Source organism: Triplophysa dalaica, chromosome 10 (assembly GCF_015846415.1).
Source record: "Triplophysa dalaica isolate WHDGS20190420 chromosome 10, ASM1584641v1, whole genome shotgun sequence".
In the NCBI taxonomy this organism is placed as follows: Eukaryota; Metazoa; Chordata; class Actinopteri; order Cypriniformes; family Nemacheilidae; genus Triplophysa; species Triplophysa dalaica.
Window position 1 is genome coordinate 9,235,688 of NC_079551.1, and position 25,342 is coordinate 9,261,029.

The window sequence follows — 25,342 nt, forward strand, 5'->3', positions numbered from 1 at the left end:
TGTTTGCGAAATGTACCCGAAAGGCCGAAAACAAGTTTGTATTCTGTCACACCCCTCCATCACTGTATGCAGGCTCAGGGGGACTAGCGTTCTCACGCTACATGGTTAGGGTGGGCCAGAAGCCTTTTTGAGTGAACTGGTCACAGTGACCGTCATGTAAAGAATTTAACAGGTTTAGCTGAGAAAGCCCAGCGTTGGAACTTGCGGCAGACCGTCCCGAGGGATACAGAAAAATCATGCTGACACTTGTTGGGAAACAGTCAATGCTAATGCAATTAGAGAAACAAACGAAGCATGCTAAGAGCTTCCAAACGTGTTTGCCATGGCAAAGCCAGACACATTGATTTGGAGATTAAATATTCAAGAGGGGAAAAAGTTACACTGCTCATGCCGACACATTCGAACACTGCAAGATTAATGAGGTATTGGGGGAAAAAAACTATTTACTTTTCAAGGCGCTGCACCTCGCTGGCGTTACTGAATGGAATTGCAAAAGATAACTTAATATCCTTAAACCTCCCGTCATGGCCTGCTTATAGCCATATGCTTTTCTGCTTATTAAAGAAAATATTAGGCACAGTTCTGCTTTAATTATGGTGGCAAATAGATTTAGTCACAAGATTCAGACTGGAAACAAAACCAAACAGATCACTGACCAACTGAACGGCTGGCGTTACAGATTGTTCCGGACTTCTGTGAATCATCTAAAAAGCTGGAGGCAACCGGTAACCATGGCAGAAATAATAATCCAGATGACTCATACAAAAGAACACACGCACAAAGCAGGAAGTACTTTGATTCTATCCAGCCTATTTCTTTGTGTGTCCATGTGCGAGGCAACATTGTCTTGTTTGGGTGGGACATTCGTTATTATCGAGCATCAACAGACTGAATGTTATGGAGCCATTATGAGTCACATATGCTTTCAGTTCATTGAGGGAGAATGACCTCTCAGAGGTTTCCCGATGCCATTCAGACGTACGATCAATGGACGGTGTTCAAAGCCAGACTTCGTTTAATGGCACTGTATTAAAGGATGTGATTAGCTGGTGGCTTTTATCAACAGGTGCACTGGTTCTGTTATAAGAGAGTGACAAAGTAAAGAACCGTGTTGAAAATAATAGAGCAATTTGGAGGCAAGGTTTAGCAGTTAGCTTTAGACATATTTAAAGGATTGTTCATGTAAATTATACATTTTTTCAACATTTACTCAAATATGTATACATTTCTTTGCAGAACACAGAAGAAGATATTTTGTAGAATGTTGGCTCACTTAATCGTATGGACACAAAACGCGAGACATTTCTCAAAATATCTGTTTTTGTGCACAACAGATGAAAGAGTCATATAAAGGTTTGGTTTGACATTGAAGAAAATAAATTATGACAAACGTTTTATTTCGAGTAAACTATAAGTAAATGTGATGCTCTGTTCCACGTCTATCCTGTTGTTCTTCAGTTTTATTTGTCCTTTCCTAAAATCTCTCAAGTCAATCAAAATGAAGCAAAAAAAGAGCACTACTTTGATATCCCAACAGAGTCTGTAAACTTTTCAGTTGAACCAGCAAACAAATGCTGAAGTGCTCATCTGCAGATGTCTTAAAATAATACATTTCTTTCTTTTACCACATCTCCTTTTGTTTACCGGCCTTTCCGCTGTATTACTGTCAGTTGCCGCCCTCTTCCAGCAATTCACCGTCCCAGTTCAATAGCACAACAACATTTCTACCCTAGGTCAGGGAACCAACGCTGATCCAAGCTGTCTACACCGCTTCCGATTAAACTAAAAGACAGGGTGGCCGGTACAGATTCACAGTGTAGTGGCCAAACTAGCAACATACACGTTCCTGGACTGGCGTCAAAACCAAGAACATGCATAAAAAAACGTGATCCAAAGAAAAAACACGACATAACATTACATAAACTGTAAAAATGACAACAGAGACATTAAACCACAGAAATTCAGGAAACTAAGCATTTGCAAAATAGAGTCAACTAGTCTTAGGTCTTTAAAGATGTCTACACCTCATGGACATCTGACTTCATCTTAGAGGTCTTTGTTCTTGAAGAAAGACCTGATTGTACTTTATTTTGATGAAGTTATTCGATACGAGAAAAAAGGGGTTCCACAACCACTGAGAGAAACTGACAGGCAGGCCAGCTATGGGAAATCTGGGGGTGGCCAAAACACCACAAGCCTCTTTATGAACTCTCAAGCGCCCTCATCAAAAAGTCCTTCCTCCCATAAACAACACCACATGTGAACTAGCGGATTCACACACTGAGACCGTGTGTGCCAACCGGCATTAATTTGAGGAATTATGCAAATCAGATAACGGCGCAAAAATAAAATAAGTCTGTGCAGGACGCAGTGAAATTGCTTATCTTGTCAGCTTGCAACAGACTGATGTAATCTGCCATACTTTATTGTGACTTTACAGCATCCGCCAATATTCCGACCTGTCTCTGCGTTTGTATTCCCTGCTTATACGTTTTTCTTTCCAAGACCTTGGAACTATTCCTTGAAATTCACTTCCAAGACCAACTTCGCAGCTAGTGACCAGATCACTAATCCAGCGTTTTAAAGAAAGTCTGTAAAGGTTCACGTCACAAGTAATTCTGCCGTACATGCTCTGCCTATCAGCACCAAACATTCCTTGAGAGCACATTCCACAGCCTTCAGGGATATGGGCTCGAGCCCCGAAAAAACACTGGTGTATTTTTCATTGATGATTGCAAACTAAAATGTATTAATGAGACTTATCAGTAATTAAACAACAAAAAATAAAAATGAGGGGCTCAGAGAGAGCGAGAGAGCTGAACGGAAGTAGGGAGGCTTCACAGCCTGTGTCCCTGGCCACTATCTTGACTAAAATCATAGAAGGTAGAAAGCTCCCTAGCTCTGTAGGGAACAACACGTCTTTGTTCAACAAACTAGGAACTAGCTGTTTGAATTACATATACGGCTCTGTGCCAAAACTAACAAATGAACATGCAGCTAATAAATGGCTTTATATGCATGTAAATATATCATTTTAAGATGAAAGTTTGTATTACGACCAAGACAAAGAAATGTTTTGCTCATACTTCAACTTAAAATCTAAAAGAAAAAAACAAGAGATTGTATTAGTATAGTTTAAAATCTTCACTGTGATTTTTTTCATTCTCATATACCGTTGAATCCTAAAATCCCCAAAAGCAGACAAATATACGTGTTTGTTTTGTAAAACATAAAAAGGTTATATTTTGAGCCCTATACAACCTGACTGACATTCACCTTTTACATATTTGGACAAAGGTTTGTTTGACATATTTCTGTGTCTCTGCGAAAGAAAAAGTCTTGCTTTTGTTTCCCTATTAACAGCCTAGACCAAGTGATGTTACTTTGCGTCATTCACTGGCGAACAAGAGGCATAATGAGTCGCTGTAAACCGCTGCCAAAAAAAAAAGAAAACCTAATAGGAATAAGTTTGCATTCTGCAATAAAACAACCAAACCATGTCATATCTGACCAAAAAGGCCCTTATCATCCTTAATACATACCATATGTAAAGCATAATAACGATCATACTTCACTTCTGCAAAAGCCGGCTGGTCTCTATTTCCATGGAAGGGTTATTCAATACGAAAGCAACTATATGGAAACATTAGCTACATGATTCTCATCTACGGCTGACCAATAAGACTTAATCACACAGCTTTATGACACAATTATGAGACATATGAGCATCGTTTTATTAGTGGTCTGGGGAGAAACACCTTGGATGATAAACAATTCAACAAAGAGTGAATGTGCTGGGACAAGCACAGCTGTAACCTGAAGGGTTTACACTATTGCTTTCATTATCACTCATCTCTCATTACTTAAACCTATTTCAATTACTTAAACAGAAAGTGTCCCTTTATAGTCGTACATCAGAGATACATATAACGTGTAAATGAATGCGAAACTAAAATTAATAACGACAGTTACAATGTTGTTTACGATGATATTTCTTGTCAAACATTTACCATAACTACACTCACCATGACATTTGTAGTAAAACCGTGGTAATATACACGACATCAATGGGCCAACAAAAGCTAGATTACTATTCATAAGGGTAAAATCTACGAATATATAGCGACTCATATTAAAACTGAAAGTAACTTTGTAACTTCCCGGTAAATATAACGGCAAATGATAGTCAAACAAACAGCTATTTAACACATTAAACGACGAGTAAGCAGTACTTATGTCACACAAAAAGTTCAACTTAGTTTGTCAAAACGTAACGTCGCCCCCGTAAACTCTTCACAGTAGCATTAAAACTAACAACGTAACACCTTTATATGTTTATTAATAACAACAAAAAAACACGACGTCAAGTAACAAGTGTCAGTTTGAAGTTTGCGTAACCGGCAAAACAACTCAGTAAGTTATACGCTCATACACAGACAGGAATGAACAACTTTTACTTGAATATTGTGACTCAAATTCTTACCTAACAACCAAACAAGAGCTGGAATAGATTCCCCTTGACTTCCTTTATCGTTTGACACCTTATTAAAAGTAAAAATTGGAGTTTAAACCTAAAGCAAGAAGCCCACGAGCGCAGTTTCGTCTTAGGCCGTTTCTCATAAAGCCATGTTGAAATGAAAGATACTTCCGCTGCCTCCTAACACGTCTAGAGCATAACGCGTCTCACGCCATCTACAACTGCGACGCAACTGAGCTGTTCTGACGTCTGACGTTGAAGGGAAACATTCCAGCCTGTCGCGCTTTGCGTCGTGTGTAGACAGGGCGTCACATGCCTTTTAATAGCAAATGACGTATGATTACAAAATATTCAAGAGTTTAGAAAGAACATTAAATATCAGCGACTATCATGGGAAAACATATCATAGTTATTTAATTGAGTTTAGGGTGTATTAGGAAAACTTTTGTAAATATTCAGTGACGATTAATTCAACGCTTTGGTTGTAGCGCCCCCTGTTGGATTTACCACAAATTGCGGAAGCTCGAGACGACGTTCGCGTTCGTGTCTATCGTAATTATTACTCGAATAAATAGCCGTTTAAAGTATGTTTACAAATACATGTTTTCCTCAATTCTCATCGTTTTGCCAAAACAGTATTTGAGACCACGTTAAACCACGTTGCTATGAAGTTTCGTGAGGGTGGCAGGTGGGTGTTGAACACTTTTTTTAGATGGGGCGAGGTGCTTGTTGACACAAGGACTGGTTCCGTGCTTTTAAAATGCTCAAGGAATCTTTGAGCTTATTATACTGCGTTAGTTTACTTTAGACGATTATTTAAGTGCTTTTAATACTCCTTAAAGTCCAGGAACTGGTTTTAAAACCCTTTTCTTAGATTTATGGTTTTAGCGCACCCTGGTGGTGTTAGTGTGAATTGCCTTGCTGGAGCGCTCCATCGTTTTTTTGTATTTTTTTATTAAATGTACACTAGTTTACTGCAGTTTAGCTTTTAATTAAAGCATATAAAGCACATAAGATATAGATTATATTATATTAAAGCATTTTTTTTTTAAAGAAGTATTTCGAATACTGTACAGTAGCAGTATTAGTGCTCGTTTTGCTTTCAAGAATAATTATAGATCCCACAAGAATGTTGTATCAATAGCAATTGTTTGTAACCCAGCTTTTTGTTAACTTATTTAAGAAAGCCTTGTGGATCAGCTGTAAACTCTTTGTATTACAAAATGCCACAAGCATAGAAAAGCCTCTTTGGCAGAGCTTTCCTTTTTCTGGCACACATGCCTTCGACAAATTGGACCAAAAGTAAACACGATTATGTGAATGCATACTAAATCAAATGATGTACTTTTCCAAAAGCTCCTTTGTTTGGCTCGATTATTCTCCTATAATGCAGTGCTCATAGTGGCAGTGTTGGGTTATGTACATATTTTGAGTGGGTGCCATCGGTAAGTAGATGCTTTTTTCACAGAGCACACCTCTGCAATACTTATCTCTAAAAAGCCCTTGAAGTGGAAAAAAAGTAATTAGATTATAGGAAAGATATTTTACATTAAAGTGATATTATGTATTGTGTTTATTATAAACGAATCTTACTCTCTCAACTAACAACTTACAGATGTACAACTGTGGACTCCTGTACTGAAAAGCAGATTTTCCAGCCCAACAATGGTTCAAGAGATATGCGTTTTTCTGTTTTCGCTGACAGCTCTTGGTGTACTTTACATTATGAACAATGTTCCGGCATTTCAAGAGTGAGTATGCCTGATTTTAGATTACTGAAATAATTTTGCCCATAAATGAATGTAAATCTCGCTGTGTGTGTTTACGCCTGTTCAAAACACTTGACAATGGTGCTGATCATTTCAAGCACAACAATATGCTTTCATAATTGTGTTTTACCACATACTGCTGATATTTAAAGGGATAGTTCACTAAAAAGGAATACTACAGTATATAATTTACTCATATCACGTCAAACCTTCCATGCAATACAAAATGCACTGATGTATCTCTATGCTATACACAATGAACGTTATATACAATGATATTGTAGCATCTTTCAATATAGTTTAGATGTAGGGGTGAACTATCCCTTTAAATAGGATCTGTTTCTTTTTTCTTCCACATGATGGCAGTGAAAGCATTTTGTATTATTGACTTATTGATAAACGTCTCTGCGTCCATAGTTGAAGTTTTATTGTTATAAACAATAGAATTATTATTATTATTGTGTAAATTACACCCTGAGAAAGAACATTGCAATCAAATCACTATGTAGGAACTCAAAACCAGTTCAAGCCAAGAAAAGTTTGGCAGACACACCCGTGTGTATATTGTTGGCCACATTTGACTGCTTGATATTAGAAATGCAGTTTCAAACATTTTTATTTGGAGCTTTAGATATTGTTAAGGCTGCAGTTCTGTACTTGGTAATATTAGTCAGTCATGAATAATTATATACTGAATATAGTCTACTCTAATAGTATCCTACGGATTGATATTATTTGACTTGTAAGTCATATGAGTTCTGTTTCATTAGTGAATTGTTTTCAATGACATTTGGTGTTAAACATTTGTAAGCAGATCGTTTAAATTCGAATATTTCTTAAAAAACAAGCAGAAACTAAAACTTCTTTGATCAGGTCAACATGTATTAAAACATTGTACAACGCAATATTTATTCCCATTCAGTTCTAAAACAGCTACGCCCTTCACGGTGGGCTGTGTCTTTATCTCAAGCTAAAAATAAGAAATGTTTCCTGTCTGAATAGCTCCACTCACAGTCGTAATTACGTCGGCGCGTATCACGTGCTCCCATCTTTGCTGCCGGTGCTCTGGGTGTTGGCATAATTACAGTTCTCCCTGCCAACCCATTCATCTCTGCTCATTTATTCAATACAGGACACACACAGGCACACACACATACACACAAACACACACACATCGGCGGATAGTAATTTGGGCAGAATATTTTTTTTTTTTTTTTTTTTGTGCCATGGAGTGCAAGTGCCAAGAGCACTAGAAATGTCCAAGATAAACAAGTGCATACTTTTATAAAGATTAGATGGATGGATGGATGGATGGATAGATAGATAGATGATGGATGGATAGAAGGATAGATGGATGGATGGATGGATGGATGGATGGATAGATAGATAGATAGATAGATAGATGGATGGATGGATGGATAGATAGATGATGAATGGATAGATGGATAGAGGGATAGATGGATGGATGGATGGATAGAAGGATAGATGGATAGAAGGATAGATGGATGATGGATGGATGGATGGATGGATGGATGGATAGATAGATGATAGATAGACAGACAGACAGATGATAGATAGATAGATAGATAGATAGATAGATAGATAGACAGACAGACAGACAGATGATAGATAGACAGACAGACAGACAGACAGACAGACAGACGATAGATAGGCAGACAGACAGACAGACAGATGATAGACAGACAGACAGAAAGAAAGAAAGAAAGAAAGAAAGAAAGAAAGAAAGAAAGAAAGACAGACTGACTGACAGACAGATAGATAGATAGATGATAGATGCATAGATAGATATATTAATAGATAGATGATAGATAGATGGATAGATAGACAGACAGACAGACAGACAGACAGACAGACAGACGATAGATAGATAGATAGATAGATAGATAGATAGATGGATGGATGGATGGATAGATGCACAATATTACGTTGACTTTAGGTTAATGCTTGTCTTTTTTTTCCTTCAGGCCAGTGGTAATTCTTGAAGTTGGGGTGGCTGTTCTTGTGGCGGTGTTCATTTTGGTATACGCTGCTACCCGCTGTAATCCTCCCAAAGATCCTTTGTTTTATGGTATGAGCACCACATTTAATTCAGATCCATATTGATAATAAAATAAAGCACAATATCGGTAAAACAAAGAGTTTTGAAATTCTTACCCCAGCGAGGTCACAAACTTGTTCACTGACTGAATGCGAATGCAAACCCATTTGTATCAATGAAAAGCTTGCGCTCACATTTAACTGCCAGCGATCGGATCTTTATATTTACTTGGCTCGCTCGCTGTATGGCCACAATAGAAAGTATGTTTGATTTATCGGGCTGGAATTCAGTGTTTAAAGATAACTGGGGAGAGTTAGCGAAAGGTGACGGTGTCATGGAACATAATGTCGTCCTGCGATATCAGACACAATCATTCCACTATCGCACCTGTAATGCAGGTAAGCCAAACCAAGACCTGTGTGGATTAGAAGGGTTCGAGGAGAAAGCAAAGCTAAGAGTCACACGGTGACTATCACGACAGGAGACAATATCTTGTCTGGCAATCCAGCCATTAAATTGGATACAATACGTTTTTAGCTATACAATATAAACCATGTCTTATGACTTATATATTCTCGTTTTCTGCACAATAAACCATGAAGCTGTAAAAACTAAACTTTCGGCAACAACATAACATATGGTAGGCTATGTGGCCCAAACGTCACTTCCGGTAGACCTCCCCAATGAATAAATAACTGTTGAGTATGTAGCTCTAATTTAATTTAATAAAATTTATATAAAATAAAAGATTTATTTAAATGAATATGAACTAAATCCAAAATATATTGTTATATTAGCGTATAACCAAACACAGACCAGATGTAGGCTGTAACTTGCGGCCAGGCATGTGCGTCGTGCTTATTTTAAAGGGCTAAATCGAATAATATTGTTTGTTTTATCGTATCGTTTTTTTACAAAACTCATCGTTCTGAGAAACGAGGTGTGCTATGATTGGCCAGTAAACCTGTGGGTGGTGATTGGTGGAATACTGCTAGCATGTGACGGAAATGTAACGCCTCTTTTCCATATCTGGAACATCATGTTCCAAAGCAATAGTACTGACAGGTACGGCCACCTTACTTGCGTATACATTTGGGCGATCTTAGTCAAATCATACCACGAACTGACGTAGATTTGTGGGGGTGTGTTTACACGGGGCGTTTCAGGCAGGTCTTGGTGAGCATTCGCTTTTAGATAGAATGCACCTTTTGTTCTGATACTTAAATTTTTGCAGTTTTACGTGTCTTATACAAGCATGGGCAACTTATAACACACCTAAGACAGATAAAAATACATATTCATGCAGTATGATCCCTTTAATACATTTCATATTATTCACATGCACACACATATGTCTGTTTTATTATCTCCATGGGGACAGTCCAAAGATTAAATGATTTCTATACTGTACAACCTGTATTTTATCCCCTAAACCTAAAGATCATAGAAAAAGTTTTGCCTTTTTAGATTTAAAAATATTTTGTTCTGTACGATTTATAAGGGTTTCTGCCCATGGGGACCTCAATTTTGGTTCAGACGAGTCCCCACCAGGATATAAAAACATATAATATTTCCCCAAAAACATTTTCAGTTTTTTCCCTTCAGTTTTTTTTATTATAAAGAATGTGAGTAACTATGACATAATTTTGTGGTCGAACTGTTGCTTTAAATCCACAGGACAATGTCTGAGCTCCCAGCTGTGACATTTACAGTCATTATTTTTTCCCTCCGTGCTTAAGAATGGTCTTTCTTTATGTCTCCTGCCACTCATTATGCTTCACCCGGGCACTTAGGAAATGCCACATGGGGTATTCTTCTTTTCGCAAAGTGCCCTTTTGGCACAGCCGTGCTTCACACCGGAAAAATACTCAACACGAGGCTCCCAATATAAATCTCTTGTTCACACCTTTGCTTGCAGACATCATTATCCTCTTCCACCTTGCCAGAAATCAATAGCTGATAAGAGTGAAATCTTTTTAATATAGAGAGTAAAAAAGGCGGTTAACTCTTGAAAGGGCAGTTCAGTGCCCCAACATCTTATTAGTGAGGTTTTCTTTGTGCCGTGCATTAAGGCTTAGAGCTGCAGCCAAAAACATTTCAATTCAGCGTTTCGAAAGTGCCAATAAATCCAAATTCTTAATCCCATTGGGGACAGATGCCTTTTCTTGTAAAACATGCAATTAAAATGGAGTGAAGTGATTGAAAATTGCTCTTTTATTATAAAGCAATCTGCCATTTTCCCAAGGAAAATATTCTATTGTTTGATTTTAGAGCAGTTATTATGATAACATGCTTCTTAATGCATACTCTTTGGCTGAACTGATTATGATTTACATAAATCTCGAGGACAAAGTATAAAATATGTTATTGCATACACAAAAATGTGACAAAATATTAAATCATGGAGCAATAAGTAAGAATTCCACAGATATGTACATTTTTTTGATAACCGATACTTCTTTAACATTGAAAGCTGATAACCGATATATTGGCCGAGATACAATATCTAAGTATGAATATAAAATTCCCTAAGACTGAGACATAGTGCATCTATGGTCATGAGCTGTGGGTCATGACCGAAAGGACAAGATCCCGGATACAGGCGGCCGAAATGAGCTTTCTCCTCAGGGTGACTGGGCGATCCCTTAGAGATAGGGTGAGAAGCTCGGTCACTCGGGAGGAGCTCAGAGTAGAGCCCCTGCTCCTCCACATCGAGAGGGGACAGCTGAGGTGGCTCGGGTATCTTTTCCGGATGCCCCCTGGACGTCTTCCCGGGAGGATGTTCCGGGCATGTCCCACCGGGAGGAGACCCAGGGGAAGACCTAGGACACGCTGGAGGTACTATGTCTCCCGGCATGCCTGGGAACGCCTCGGTGTCCCCCCGGAAGAGCTGGAGGAAGTGTCTAGGGAGCGGTAGGTCTGGGCATCCCTGCTTAGACTGCTGCCCCCGCGACCCGGCCCAGGATAAACGGAAGGAAATGGATTGATGAGACAAAAGGCAAAAAGTGGATAACTGCTTTTATTTGAAACATTCGCTGCAGAAACAATGTCAACATTAGTTCCATGCTTTCCCCTTAAAATCCTGTACTTTTCTGGTATATTTTTTATTTAATAAACAAATTATAGATGTTCTTCCAGAGCAACCCAGAAAAATGTTCTTAATAGCCAACAGGTCTCAAGACAGAAAGCATTCAGAGCAGTCTAATTCAAACGATATGCTTTTGTTCCTATAATAAAGCAGCGTGTAGCTGAAGAAGTTTAACTAAACAAAATTATTTATCAGTTATAATATATTGGCCTTAATTTAATGATCAGCCAATAATGATAACATTAAAAATGACCATTTATTGGCCGATACCGATATGGCCGATAATTTATCGTTATTTATAAATAATATTGTTTATTTATCCCTAAATTTAACTTAAGAATGAGATGCTTTGTTATTATTCATTGTCGCATTAGTACATTGTCAATTTACAATAACAATACTGATATTGTTTATACTTTATTACGTCTTCTCTTCAGTTTTTGCAGAATTTTCCTTCACTTGTATCATTGACCTCACAAGCGCTTTGGAATATGACGGCTTCATCTCTGGGTTTATGGAGTTCTATCAGAAAACAGTGAGTATTGCAGAGTTGATGATGTCATTGATTACTGGTCTATCTCAATCTGACCCTGTCCGGTGCTGGTTTCGTTGGTTCTCCAGGGTGAGCCGTATCTCGGTACACCGTATGCCATCATGATGTGTTACTGGGATGGTACCGTGCACTTTATCATTTACCTGATGCTGGTGCAACGCATGTCAAACAGGTCTGAGTTTTTTATTTGGTAACTTGAATGATACAGAAGTCTAAATATTTAAATCCATTTAGTTCCCTCAATCTCCAGTGGCATGAACAATGTGATCATGCTTTATTTTAAAGCACTAGATTTAGTTCTTGTGAATTCAGAATTAAATTTCTGATATCAAATTTAACACTTTAGGAATGGTATACAGTCTACCTCTTGAATTGTTGTACATTTTGTAAAGAATATGAAAGAACTATTAATTATGATATTATGACTTATCTTAATATAGTCATGTCTTGGATCTATATTAAGTCAAGCTTTAAAACTTTTTGGTGCGTTTTAAAATTAAACTATTGTTGCTTTCTTTCCGAAACCTCGAATGTCCAAATTCACTATTTTTCAGGATTCGGAAAAAACTTTGATTAAATACTTAGTTGACAAGCACTATTTATTGGTTAAATATTTGCGTGACAAACATAAAGGGTGACTAATAATAATGATTTATGGCACAAATACAAATCATGGAGATACGAGTTTCAGAAGGACAGTAGCAATATATATATATATTTATTGTTGTCAAAGTAACTCATCTCAATATAATAATCCTTTACCATCTGGCCGACACCACATGAGACCAACTGTTAAAAAACCCCAAAACAAAAGTGATCCGAACGGGTAATGGTGACGCTATCTGGGACGAACATGACATGAAATGTGTTGTGTTTAAAAGAAGGAAGATGTTCCCTTGTGTGTGAAATGCGTGTTTGCTATCATGCCAGGAAACAGTACCGCACATTGGGACTCTTTTGGTCTGGATCGCTGTGTGCCAACATGATTGTGTTTGTTCCAGGAATAGTCGCCGGTGAGTCAATACATACAGTACATAATCAATTTTAACGGTCCTTTCTATATTCTGTTCAAATAGAAACAACTGGCTGAACATTATGTAACACGCTTCTTGTTGGTGTGGCATATGTAATTGCAGGTAAATACGGCTCAGAGATTCGTCCTGCCTTCTGGCTAAACATGCCCTTCTTACTGGTTCCCATATGGGGAGCGATGTCCCTGTTCTCCAGGCCGAGGGACTTCCCTCTTATGGGCACATACAAGGTGAAGAGCCAACATGACATCACTGACCTTGTTCGGAAGAATATTTTCTTTAGCCTTTGTAACACCACTGGTGCTTGTATCCATCAGGCCGAACGTGAACAGAAAAAGGCTGTGATCTGGCGCCCGGTGGACCTGTTCTTCGTGATTTTCCTAGTGGCTGCGATGGGCTTTAGTCTCTTTAGAGGACTGGTAAGACTTACACCTACAAAAATGAAATATATTAAAAAGTACCACGGTTTAACAATACAATTGTTTTTTTTACATTAACCCGTCCCGCTAGCTCGGTATTGTGTTAACAATGCATATCTTGTGCTTTAAATGCACTGCAAATTGCTTTGGATTAGGGGCTTTAGTAAATCTAACATGGGACCAGTCTGATCTCACAGGAATTCATAGCCATTTCATGAGGTTGCTAATGCTTATGAATTCATACAAAAGTGAGAGAAAAGTATATGAAGTCCCACCCCTAACCAACTAAAACATGAGATTGTACAAATTCATAAAATTAGACGTCTTGTAAAATAGTTACACGTTGCTGTAAGATTGTGTGGCATCTTTTTTATTCATCCAGGCAGTTCTTGATTGCCCGCTGGAAATCCTCGACAGATATGTGATCGAGTATGAACCGTATCTGAAGGATCCTGTGGGCTTCCCCAAAGTGATGGTGAGCGCGCGTATTCATATCTGATGTACAATCACATTCAATCAGATCTACACAAATACATCCGGACAGATCCGCTCTGGGCAATCCCAAAGCATGCTCTGCTTCTTAACATCTTAAACTTTATAGCATTAACCTTCTATAAATGTGTTGCACATGTTAAATAGGCTGCATTACGATTTAAAAGAACACTTCATCATCATGTCATTTAAACCTCCAAGGACAGCGTTACGGATGTGACATTTTGCATTACGGACATGACATATAAACGCTTATTGAATGTTTTTGTTACCAATTTACTGAACCATTTGTTTATATTTTACGAAACCCCTTGATACAGTTTACGCATCCAAAAACAATGTCCGTCTATGAACAAATGTTCTATCTTAAAAAACGGTGTAGTAGAGTAGGCGGGGCGAGACTGTGGTTCGAGTCCGGTGAGTAATTGTGAATGAGCGCCAGCTTTGCACACACCGGGCTCGAATCACGTAGGAGATAGGGAGCATATAAAAGGAATGAGCAACCGGACCGTCGAAGAGAAAGGACCGGCGGTCGTCCGTGAGGGGCTGCCGGCTGTTATAATACTTTATTAAATGTTTAAAATGTCTTCCGGTTCCTGCCTCCTTCCTTCCATGTCTGAATCTTTCTACAAACGGTAAATAAACATGCATTATGGATGCGACATAAGACATTTGTAGGATTTCTGAGAATTCAAATGCATTAACCTGAAGCAATAATACCCAATGAATGGAGAAGGGATGCCTCTTTATAGAACATAAAATAGTTACTTTATTAAAAATTTCCTGTGCCCGCTAATGAGGAATATGGATTGTTATGGATGTGACAATCCTGAAAATGGCACTTACCTGACTATGAAAAATCATGCGATATAAAACATGTAGTTAAAAAACTAGAGACCGCACATGGGTATTTGAGCCACTAAATGTTGATTTGTAAAAAGATATTTTTTTAATGGTAAGGGTGACATTTTCCGGAATTGCCCAAATGATTCTTTCTTCTGTGGAACACAAAAGAAGATATTTTGAGAAATGTCTGAGAAATTTGAAACCCTTTTCAAATTTGGGGGAAACCCTTTAAGCCACTCTTTAGCTAGATCATCACAATAAGAGACTTCCAGACCTGGTTGGCATACTGTCACCTTTAGCCGTCGAAGAATCCACCCCGTCCCAAGCTACCATTAAGCACCTTTTGTTTTTGTTTGGATTGGGGTCTTAGCTCGGTCAATAGGTTATCAAAAAGTCCTTGTTCTAGCTGGAGACCGGCAACAATGGCAGCGCATCGATCAAGTTTGAGATGTGCTGCAAGAACTTGATAAGCTAATCCCACCCATGAGCCCTTGCTGAGCCCCTCCATCAGCCCTGAACAAGGTGGTGTCGTGTGTGTGTATGTGTGACATGTGTGGCAATGTGATTGATAAGGAGCGAGGACACACCGACACGCCTGTTTGAGAACAAAGACACGGATCGTCCGGAAATAATTATTTTTTTATTACAATAATTTGTCTGAATTAAATAAAAATGTAAATATAATTGCCCTTATTTGAAACTAGAAACTAAGAGTGTGTGTGGGAGAGAGTTTAGCATTTAGACCACAGGCATACAGCATCATCGAAGGTGATAACAAGAATTCACAGCACGAGAACATCAGGTTCTGTGTCCCTTCTTATTCATTATCATTCATCTGAAACTCAGTCAAGTATAAAAAATTCTCCAACGGTATATCTCCATTACTGTGGCGAGAAATGACTTTCAGGCCACGTGGAAAGTCACTACGTGCCTCGCAACACAAACAGACACCGCTAAGCATCTAATCGCTGGTAATTCTTTCAAACGTTCGTATTTTATGTCACAATAATGTGCGAATAACTGGATGAGCTCAGCGTGATCTGTATTCAGAGCGAGCGCTCTGTTGCATCAAAGTTGCCCTTGAGAATGAAGTTGGGCCGCATTAATTTGCCATCAGAGGAATAGCGTGCCGAGTCAGGGCAGGTACTGCCGTCACTCGGATGGAAATAGTAATGGTGTGATGTCATTTGTGTCATTTCCAGATGTTGTTGATGCTATTCCATGCGCTTCCAATGCTGGGTTGTTTTGCGTATGGGTTGTGCACACCTGGATGTACCTGGATGATGGACTGGACAGTGTTTTTTGCAGGTGCCGTTTTACAGGTGAGGCTTGGAAATGTCTCAAACATGAAATAAAATCAATGTTAAATCTAAGTTGCTTTTGTTAATGATTCGAGTGTTCTGTAACAAAGTTTGCTTTATGGCAGTAGAACAGATGATAAGAGAAAATTCTTACAATGACCCGTGCCATCTTCAGTATAGACCAGAATGTCATTACTCAGAGGTTACTCATTCATAGCTGATGATTCTCCTTAAATCGCTTTGGACAAAAAAAGAAACGAATGAGACAAATACATGTGGTGTGAAATGTATGTAGATTGTAGAGTTAAAATAATTTGGATCGGTGTCGATCGTATGAGAAATGTTTGAGATCTTCAATATTATTGACTTTTGTCTGCAAACTTGACAAATCTGAGCATAGTTTGTGACATTGAGATCTCTTCTAAAAATGAGACGCAAGAAACTTAAGCGATTCCTATTTATTCTCATTGATGTGTAGAAGAAATAACTGAGATATTAAAAAGATCCCATCTGTGATTTTTCTCTTTTATGGAATAGAGACGTTTTACAAAAGTTTGAGAAAATGTTGATGATCACCTTCGGATTAAAAGTGGGATCGAATTCATAAGCATGATTCAATTCAATGCTTTAACACATTCGGCATTCATTTTCCAATAAGTAACATTTCATTCCCCTCCCGCGGTTTCATTTTTGTCAAGTTGAAACTAGGCATTGCCTATAACTGTGTGCTGATGTTTTAGAAACAGCCTGCCGAACAATTCCAGGATCAAAGTCCTGGTGTAAGCACGCTCATCTAGTACTCCTTTAATAATCAGAGTCCAGAGCAGTCAGCATTTCTTATCAAAGACCTCGAGTAGAACAGGACATCAGAGCTGTTTCTCTGTGGCGTTCAATGCTCAGAATGAACATTTAAATGAACATTAAATGTAGTCTGTAAATGTTGTTTCACGACCTTCGGATGACATAACTGGTCCAGAAGAACTGTCTTGTTTCGAACATTTGAACAAAATAAAACTCACAGAATATTTATAACCAATTTAAAAATGTTGAAGAAATATATTAAATATTGAATAATATTTGTAAATAAAAAATTATAATAATAAATAAATTATTCTGCACCATCTTGCAAAGTGGACTTTATAGAATCCTTGTTTTCCATCATTTATATATTAATTCTAAGATATATAAAATACATTTTAGATGTTACGAATCAACAATTTTTTTGGAATAATTTGAATATATCTGCTACGGTTTTCTTTGGGCTTTCCATGTTGTTGCTTTTATGGTTTATTGCGGTTGTTATCACATAATAAAAGCGATACCACCATTAATAACTTTGTAAACAAGATAACTTTTTGTACTTTTATCTGAATTACCAGTGCCAGTGGTGTCATATCGGAGCATCTCTGCACCCACGTACTGCGGAAACGTACAGATTTCCTGCCACGGCCCTGCCGCCCGTCCTCCTCCTAAACCTGCTGTATGCTTTGGGTCCCGTGCTGCTCGCTCTGCGCTGCCAACGACAGCCGGAGTATTTCCTTCCCCTTGCACCCATGGGTCAAACTAACAATGAGAAGAAATTAAGATAAATTACACTTTCGAGCATTAAAATTGTTTAAAAATAAACAGTAAGTATGACGTAATATGACTTAAACCAGGATAAAGATACGTACTTACATTAAACTGCAGTTTTATGTTTCAAACAGAGATGGCGATAGAGAGGCAAACATTTTGGATTAAAGTATAAAATGGACAAATAGGACTTGACGTTCAGTGTAAAAAACAAGTTCAAGTACATGCAGTGAGTTTCTGATAATGTGGTTATTATGCAAGTTATAAAAATACATCTTTTAAAGGTCTTTTGTGTCAGTTGCCAGAGTGATGGTTGTTAGTAAGTTCTTCATGAGAAACAACTTTAAATTGTACAAGGCAGAGATCATTAAACCATTACTCACTCTCCTCCTGCCTCCAGAAAACACTATATTTAATAATGTTATATCTGACCTCAGTCATCCTTTCTGAAGATGTGACCTGCAACAAATATAGCTCCCTTATTCCTGTGTCTTCATAGTTTTGCCTCCGCTGGCTCTCAAGACAGATGCCATCATGACATAAAAACTGTAATAAATGTCAAAAGATTCTCTAAAGTTTGCTTTTTGTGTATCACGACATATGGTGAATAATTGTCTGGTCTCTTGGGTTATAAATAATGATCTGAACAACAGCTTCATATGGATATCTCACGGGCACATGAACAAGTCAGCAGGGAGGAGTTCTACAAACCACTAACCTTAAAAGGCACATTTGCTCAGCACCTTTTTTTAAAAGCAATGCATGTTCTTCTTGCATACACAGCACCGTGTGGCGTCTTTCAAATCAAATCTGCCCTTTCAAAGCTGCTCCTGGGACATTTCTGCAGAAAGTTACACAAGAAGTCCTTGAGAACATTTTTAAGTACATCTACATATTACAGTGTTTATGTTTCACACTTTATTTTACTACATTGAATGATATAATTTGTAGTCACACAAGTGCTCTAAATATTTACACATTTGACATACAGATAGTATTCGTTAAACAGAGAATGGGTGTAATGTAAACATTTTAAGTATGAAGAGTATTTAGTGCGAGTAGATCTGGAGAATTATTTAACAGCAGATTCTGATAACACCAAAAGTTAAAAACATTTATTTAACAAAAAAAAAAAAAACATTGGAGAATGCGGGCATCGATCCCGCTACCTCTCGCATGCTAAGCGAGCGCTCTACCATCTGAGCTAATTCCCCATCCGGTCTACGCAAGTGATTTCTTACGTAAAAGACGTAACGCTTCTAACAATCCATAATCTCAACTGATTTTTTTTCCATTTCGTTCTGCTTCATTTCTCTTTAACACAATTTTTTTAAGTATATTTTGCTCGTTTATCAAGTTCAAAAACATCCCTCACGAAAATTAACCATTAATACTGTGGTTACTGTCGTTCTTATTGCAATGTTTTATTATAAAACTATTGTATGAACCATGGTCACGGTATTAAAACTAAGTTTTGTTTTAACAAAAAACATCAAAAAGTAATTTTCAGGATTTTACAGCAAAGCAAGTTCGCATTGCAGGGAATTGGAAATGCGACGTGACGTTACCTCTACATTGCGAGTCTTATGCACAATCAAAAGAGTGTCGCAATAACTTGCTAAACATAACTTAAAGCATATAAGAGCTCCGCGCATATACAAATATATAGTGTCTGCAGTGCAACCACCAAAACAAAGAAAGACAACTCTAGCACACTACATTAACCGGACACAAAAGAAGACACAACCTGACAGCCTGAGGGTTTCTTCTGTCGCACACGTGGAGCGTATTTTACTGCACAAACCACATGCCGCAGCAGCGCGAAGCGAGACACATGCAGTGATACCTCAGAGAACCCGGCTGCACAACAAACGCGCACTTATAATATTATAGCACCTCAACGCATAATAAAAGCGCATCCTCCCGTGACGATGGTGAGTTTAACGGCATGCGTAAGTACTGTAACCTTAATGCGACAGTGCAGTGGTGCGGGAGATGAATGGATGTGAGAGATGCTTTGGGGAATCGAGGATGATGATGATGAAGATGACAGAAGTGTGTTATGTGATCCAGCTGTGTGTATATAACGTGTTTGCGTTGCTGTCAGTGATGCATTTGTGTATGTGCGTCATGCTGCATAAATATCAACAGTCGTACATAATGTATTATTACATGTTTATTTTGTGATTAGGTCATATGGCAATTTACAATCTCCCTTAATATCTAATATATGTGACCCTGGACAACAGAACCAGTCTTAGGGGTCAATTTTTCGAAATTGAGATCTTATTCTGAAAAGTAAATAAATAAGATATGAGTTGTTTGGATATGACATTGGATATGAGATACAAGAGTTTAAAACTCTGAATCTGAGAGTGCAAAAAAATCAAATATTGAGAAAATTGTCTTTGAAGTTGTCAATCAGAAAACACTATGGCGGGTCGTCCACTCACAAAAATAAAGTTTTGATATATTTAAGGAAATGATGTAGGAAATGTTCAAAATATCTTCACGGAACATGATCTTACTTCATATCCTGATGATTTTGGGCATAAAAGAAAAATGGATAATTTTGACCCATACAATGTATTTTTGTCTTTTACTAAAAATGTTCCTGCGCTACTTAATACTGGTTTTGTGATCCAGGGTCACATATGTGTAATTTTAATTGTGAAAATGGACAATGTCTGTTTTTTCTATCGTTTCCCCCTTTCTCTCCTAAATTCTGCTTAAATATGGGTCCTTAGGAAAATGAACCATGATTTTACCATAGTAAAAGTTGAGAAAAAACAGCAAAACCCTGCCCACAACACAACACAATGGATGATTTCATGATTAGAATGGTTATAACGGGAATTGTACTGGTTTAAATGGAAACTTTAACTGTGTCTACTGGTATGTGATGGATTCAATTGGTTGTAATGTTGCAAATTAATTAATTAAAATTTATTGTAGAATAATGCCCAGAACACACTACAAAAATACATTTTTTTAATTGGAAAAGTCTAAAGGTTCATAATGGTATTTTAATGGGGACCATTAGAGCTTTTGTAGTGGTTTCTTTCAGGCTACTTTTTTTTCAGATGGGTAGTTTTCATTATTTGTTTGCAGATTGATTATCAATGCAATTGCCATAGTTTTCTATAAATATCATGGCTTAACTGGTTTAGTAAACATAAGCACACAATTTTGGACACTACTAATATCTAAAAGCTGATGATTTCATCTTCAAATAAATATATCTCACCACGCCTCGCCGTGATTTCTTATTGACATTGATTCAAAAGCACAGATTCCTTTAGCTTTTCTGTGTTTTCCTTCATAGCTCTTGCGTCTGACAACCGTCACCTGCACATTGTTGTTCCTTTCGCCCCCTGCGGCCGCCTACCCAGCCGACTCTGAAAAGGGCAGAAGGAAAGTGGTTCATGTAATGGGTAAGAACTTCGTCCCGTGTAAATAAACCATCGGACGGACCACGCAAATGACAAATTTGCAAATGCATTGCAAACACAACATGATTACAACACCAGACACCCGCCTACTTGTAAAAAATATGCAATGAACCTACTGTATAAACAACATTATTTATTGTGTAAGAGCAATGCGATTCAAATCACCTAATGTTAATTTCGACCCGGAGACCACGCCACCCACAAAATACATTCTCAGTGTATAATCACGCTTTAAAACCGTTAATTGGCCGACCACCAGAAGTATCATAAGAAAATCTCCCACAATGCCCTTTTGCAGTGTCGACATATGATACTCTGCATATTTGTATCCAATAATGATGTCGGCTAATGCAAGTAAACAATCTTTATAATCAGTCTGGGGTCCACTGGGTCTTTTGTTCCTCATTTGGTATTCATTTTCATATAAGCCAGGGAAAAAAAACATTTGTTGGATGTAATGGCGTATCACAGCATGGCCTCGACGTTTACTTGGCAACTGCAAATTACCTTCAATAAGCAATGCCCGGACGAAACAACCGTTCTTTAGCTGTCTGCGGCTGAATTAAACCTTGGATGTGTTTGGCAAACTGGCATTCATAGGAAAAGTGTTTTTGGTAACAAGGTAACAAGTGCCCGGTTTCCAGCCGACAGCATAAATAAGCAGATGTCAGAGCTGATTGTGGCACTTGAGATGGGTTCAGGTCTTGGATTGCTGTTTGTGAAGATGTTGTGTGACGGCCGTGGTTTCCACCCCTTAAACTTGAAAGAGAACCAACCAGATTTAGTGGGTTTGCGTCTAGTGATTTTTGGTTATATACAAGATTGAACCATTGTTATTGAAGCCAAACTACATTTAGATCATTTTACCCTTAAAGTCTTTAATCATTTATTCATTCCAATGATCTCTCCAAACCTGTATTACTTTCATTCTTCTGCAAAAACACATTTTGAAGAACATTGAGCCCCATTGACTTCCATAGTATAGACACAAAACCACAAAGACATTTCTCAAAACATCTTCTTTTGTGTTCCATACAGTTTTTGAATGGCATGAGGTGTCTGTAAGATCAATAAATTCCCATCTCTGCCTTTCCAGAGGATGACACAGGTGCAGTGATAGTCCAGACCGCTCCGGGCAAGGTAGTCACTCATCGCGGGGGCACCATCACCCTTCCTTGCCGCTTCCACCACGAACCGGAAGACGTGGACCCTCGCCGCATTCGCATCAAGTGGACGAAGGTTTCCGACGCGTTCCAGTTTGAAGATGTGTTCGTAGCACTCGGCCGCCAACAGAAGGTGTTCGGGTCCTACCGTGGGCGAGTGTCTCTGGAGCAGGCTGGACCGGGAGACGCCTCGGTTATAATTCACAACATCACCCTGCAAGACTACGGCCGCTATGAGTGTGAGGTCACCAATGACATGGAGGACGACACGGGATTCGTCAATCTAGACCTCGAAGGTCAGGGGGAGTCTTAAAGGGATAGTTCACCCTAAAATGAAGGTCCTCTTGTCATTCCAAACCTGTGTGAGTTTCATTCTTCTGCAGGATAAAAAAGGCGATATTTTGAAGAATGTTGAAGAAGAAACAACATCAAACCCCATTGACTTCCATTGTATGGACACAAAACCACCTTGAGACAGTTCTCAAAATATCTTCTTTTGTGTTCCACAAAAAAAGATTCATACAGGTTTTGAATGACATGAAGGTGAACAAATGATGACATAATTTGTATTTTTGGGTGAACTATCCCCCTTAAATGTAGTAGCATTCCTATGACATTAACAAACAATTATATGTCACATTTCTGCTCATCTTTTTAAAGGTGTGGTGTTCCCCTACTACCCTCCATCCGGACGCTACAAGCTAAACTACCTCCAGGCAGAAGAAGCGTGCAGAGAGCAGGATGCTATTCTGGCGTCCCACACACAACTTCACAAGGCCTGGCTCGAGGGGCTAGACTGGTGCAATGCCGGCTGGTTAGAGGACGGCTCGGTTCAGTACCCCATCTCCCATCCTCGAGACCAGTGCGGACGGAAGGACAGCCCTCCGGGAGTCCGGAACTACGGCTACAGGCACAAAGACGACGAGTGCTATGATGCTTTTTGCTTCACATCGAACCTCAACGGTGAGGATACATCATGCGTTTTATTGAGAAGGTACCATTTCTTAGTACTTTCTTTGATGTAAAAGGTGGCGGAGGAGACTTAATCGAGCCATGCATCAGCCGCCGGAAAACCGGACCAATCTAATTGAGGGAAAGCATGATTTAGTGTAACTGAGGGTGGACGGTCGCATTGTGAACGTTTGGGAATAATGGGTGTTTACACAGTGGAGTGCTGAATTGATTTAGTCTTTGGGGAAAGAAACCTGTATTTTTGGCTCAGGTTCAGAGCAGTTGTGAAGTGCTGTATCATCCAAGGACTACACAATATAACCTGTTTCTTTAGGTGCACTTGCAGCCAAGTCGTCGAGAGCCATAATGCTTTTCCTTTTGTCCCCAAGTGGGCTTTTAAAAAGAATCTTCAAAGCTGGGGCAGTTTTCAATACTGCAATGATATAGTCTCCAAGAATCGTATTGAATGGCCTTGTGAGAAATATAGGATGCTATTGCTTTCTTTCTTAATTGCCCCCTCTCTGTTTCTCTTTTATTCATTCTCTCATTTTTTTCTTTCTTTCTTTCTGCCCTTTTTCACAAAAACATGCATTTTGTTTTATCATGATTATGGACGACTCTCTAGTTTTCAAAGAGCGGTTGTGGCATTTGACTGTTCTTATTGCAGATTAAACAAAATTATACAGAAATAAAAAGAAAACATGTTTTATCATCAATAAATAAATAGAATAAAGAAATGGGACAAATTATGTTAAAATGTTAAAATGTAAAATGAATGTAGATTGTAGATGTAAAATAATCTGGATTAGGGTAGATTTGAGAAATCTTTAATTCTTAATGGCAGACTTTGTAAAGAGAAGTTATGCTTGTTTTTACGGAAATATATGATTATCTTTGCGTTTTTTGTGTGTGTATTTCAGGCCGTGTTTACTTCCTCAAAAGGTTTAAGAAAGTAAACTACCTGGAAGCGGTTAAAGCTTGTCAGCGTGATGATGCAGTCATAGCCAAAGTGGGACAACTATATGCTGCTTGGAAGCTCCAGCTCCTGGACCGTTGTGAAGCGGGGTGGGTGGAGGACGGGAGCATCCGGTACCCCATCGTCAACCCACGAACCCGCTGTGGAGGGCCAGAACCAGGTGTCCGAAACCTCGGCTTTCCTGACAAGAAGTTCCGTCTTTACGGTGTATACTGCTTTAGTAGAAACCCTGAACATACTGACGTCAAGCCGACACGGGCTCCTCAAGAAACATCATACAATCTGACTAACAACACAAGGAGTATCTAAATAAAGCAGAATATTAGCGTCACTAGTGCCAAAAATAACTGACAGGGAAAGGCTTTTAATGCTAGCGCTAACCTCAGGCGTAGTTATTTCTTGCTTGAATCCAGGTGTCGACCATCTCAAGATTAGAGAAGTTAGCCACTTTCATTAGCTTTATTGTTATCTTGCATGAAAAGAAAACAAATTAGCTTTTTCCCCAAGGAAGACGAATACTTATGAAGCGAAGTTAACGCTAAGAATGTAGAAAAGGTAATTTAGCTTGATTAGCATTAGCCTGATAATGAAGGAGCGGTAAGGGCTGACGCTTGCATTAGTTGCTAGCCTGAACCTATCTTTGCTGGGCTTAACTTGCACACTAAAATGAACTTGGCAAACTTAGCAATAGCAAAACTGATTAGCTTTGCCAGTAACTATGCATATAACGCTAGGTCCAATCATTTTTTTGTATATTTTGAATGACCTTGTATGCAATAACTGAAGCATGATGTTTTAAAAAAGTGAATAACTTAGCTTAACGCACTGTGACTTACATAATATGCTTAACTACCTCTTAGTTTACAATTGCACTATCCACTCAAATGTAATATCGCACAATATTGTCTATGAAGATGCTTTTTAGAATAAAGATATTTACCTGTTTGTCTTCGCCTGGTGTTTCTCTAAGCGGATGCGAGATATGTAACTGTTAGACAACACACAAACTTGACCTGTGACACAAAAAGGGACAAAAACCTTGCTGGTTACCATGACGATGACTGAATATGGCTCAAGCAATTTGCACATTTCTATTTTGGTGTCTCTCAAGCGCAAGCACCCGGTGATGCTGTGCTTTGTGTCTTCAGTCGACGAAAACACTTGAGAAAATGTTTGTTGTCTTGCTTAAATAA

At 38.5% G+C, this 25,342-nt stretch overlaps 3 protein-coding genes, 1 long non-coding RNA gene and 1 other non-coding gene across 7 annotated transcripts in view; 2 read left to right on the plus strand and 3 right to left on the minus strand.

Annotated features, from left to right (window-relative positions):
• The window catches only part of si:ch73-63e15.2 (protein strawberry notch homolog 2), a 44,496-nt gene extending 31,129 nt beyond the window's left edge, over positions 1–13,367 (minus strand). The window contains exon 1 of one of the 2 annotated variants that reach the window (XM_056758058.1): positions 13,235–13,367. The gene's annotated coding sequence lies outside the window, so the exon portion shown is untranslated. Of the gene's footprint in view, positions 1–4,483; positions 4,681–13,234 lie in introns of those variants that run through there. The other variant, XM_056758057.1, reaches the window with a different exon arrangement.
• tm6sf2b (transmembrane 6 superfamily member 2b) lies at positions 4,817–18,237 on the plus strand. 2 transcript variants are annotated; one of them, XM_056758061.1, is made up of 11 exons: positions 4,817–5,165; positions 6,093–6,228; positions 8,232–8,335; positions 11,831–11,928; positions 12,015–12,118; positions 12,877–12,959; positions 13,083–13,207; positions 13,295–13,396; positions 13,779–13,871; positions 15,937–16,056; positions 17,415–18,237. In XM_056758061.1, the coding sequence occupies exons 2-11, from the start codon at positions 6,143–6,145 to the stop codon at positions 17,622–17,624; spliced, it is 1,125 nt and encodes a 374-aa protein (XP_056614039.1). In that variant the 5' UTR covers positions 4,817–5,165; positions 6,093–6,142; the 3' UTR covers positions 17,625–18,237. The 2 variants fall into 2 exon arrangements, with proteins under 2 accessions (XP_056614039.1, XP_056614040.1); XM_056758062.1 differs by lacking the exon at positions 4,817–5,165 and having other exon boundaries at positions 5,175–6,228.
• LOC130429484 (uncharacterized) lies at positions 17,929–19,489 on the minus strand. The gene is made up of 3 exons (XR_008907613.1): positions 19,355–19,489; positions 18,326–18,448; positions 17,929–18,066 (listed from the first exon to the last, which is right to left on the minus strand). It is a non-coding gene; the product is annotated as an uncharacterized LOC130429484 (long non-coding RNA).
• On the minus strand, positions 18,749–18,821 carry trnaa-agc (transfer RNA alanine (anticodon AGC)). The gene has a single exon. It is a non-coding gene; the product is annotated as a tRNA-Ala (tRNA).
• hapln4 (hyaluronan and proteoglycan link protein 4) lies at positions 19,191–25,094 on the plus strand. The gene is made up of 5 exons (XM_056758060.1): positions 19,191–19,541; positions 20,933–21,041; positions 22,156–22,518; positions 22,883–23,185; positions 24,094–25,094. Exons 1-5 carry the CDS (start codon positions 19,539–19,541, stop codon positions 24,456–24,458), a joined length of 1,143 nt encoding a protein of 380 aa, XP_056614038.1. The 5' UTR covers positions 19,191–19,538; the 3' UTR covers positions 24,459–25,094.
• Positions 25,095–25,342: the final 248 nt, after the last annotated feature.

Excerpts from the sequence above, each read along its gene's own strand:
- tm6sf2b (XM_056758061.1), top strand. The coding sequence starts at position 6,143 with ATGGTTCAAGAGATATGCGTTTTTCTGTTTTCGCTGACAGCTCTTGGT. Across the intron at positions 12,960-13,082 it reads TGTTCCAGGAATAGTCGCCG|GTAAATACGGCTCAGAGATT; the intron begins GTGAGTCAATAC and ends ATGTAATTGCAG. Across the intron at positions 13,397-13,778 it reads TTAGTCTCTTTAGAGGACTG|GCAGTTCTTGATTGCCCGCT; the intron begins GTAAGACTTACA and ends TTATTCATCCAG.
- hapln4 (XM_056758060.1), top strand. Across the intron at positions 21,042-22,155 it reads GAAAGTGGTTCATGTAATGG|AGGATGACACAGGTGCAGTG; the intron begins GTAAGAACTTCG and ends CTGCCTTTCCAG. Across the intron at positions 22,519-22,882 it reads CGTCAATCTAGACCTCGAAG|GTGTGGTGTTCCCCTACTAC; the intron begins GTCAGGGGGAGT and ends ATCTTTTTAAAG.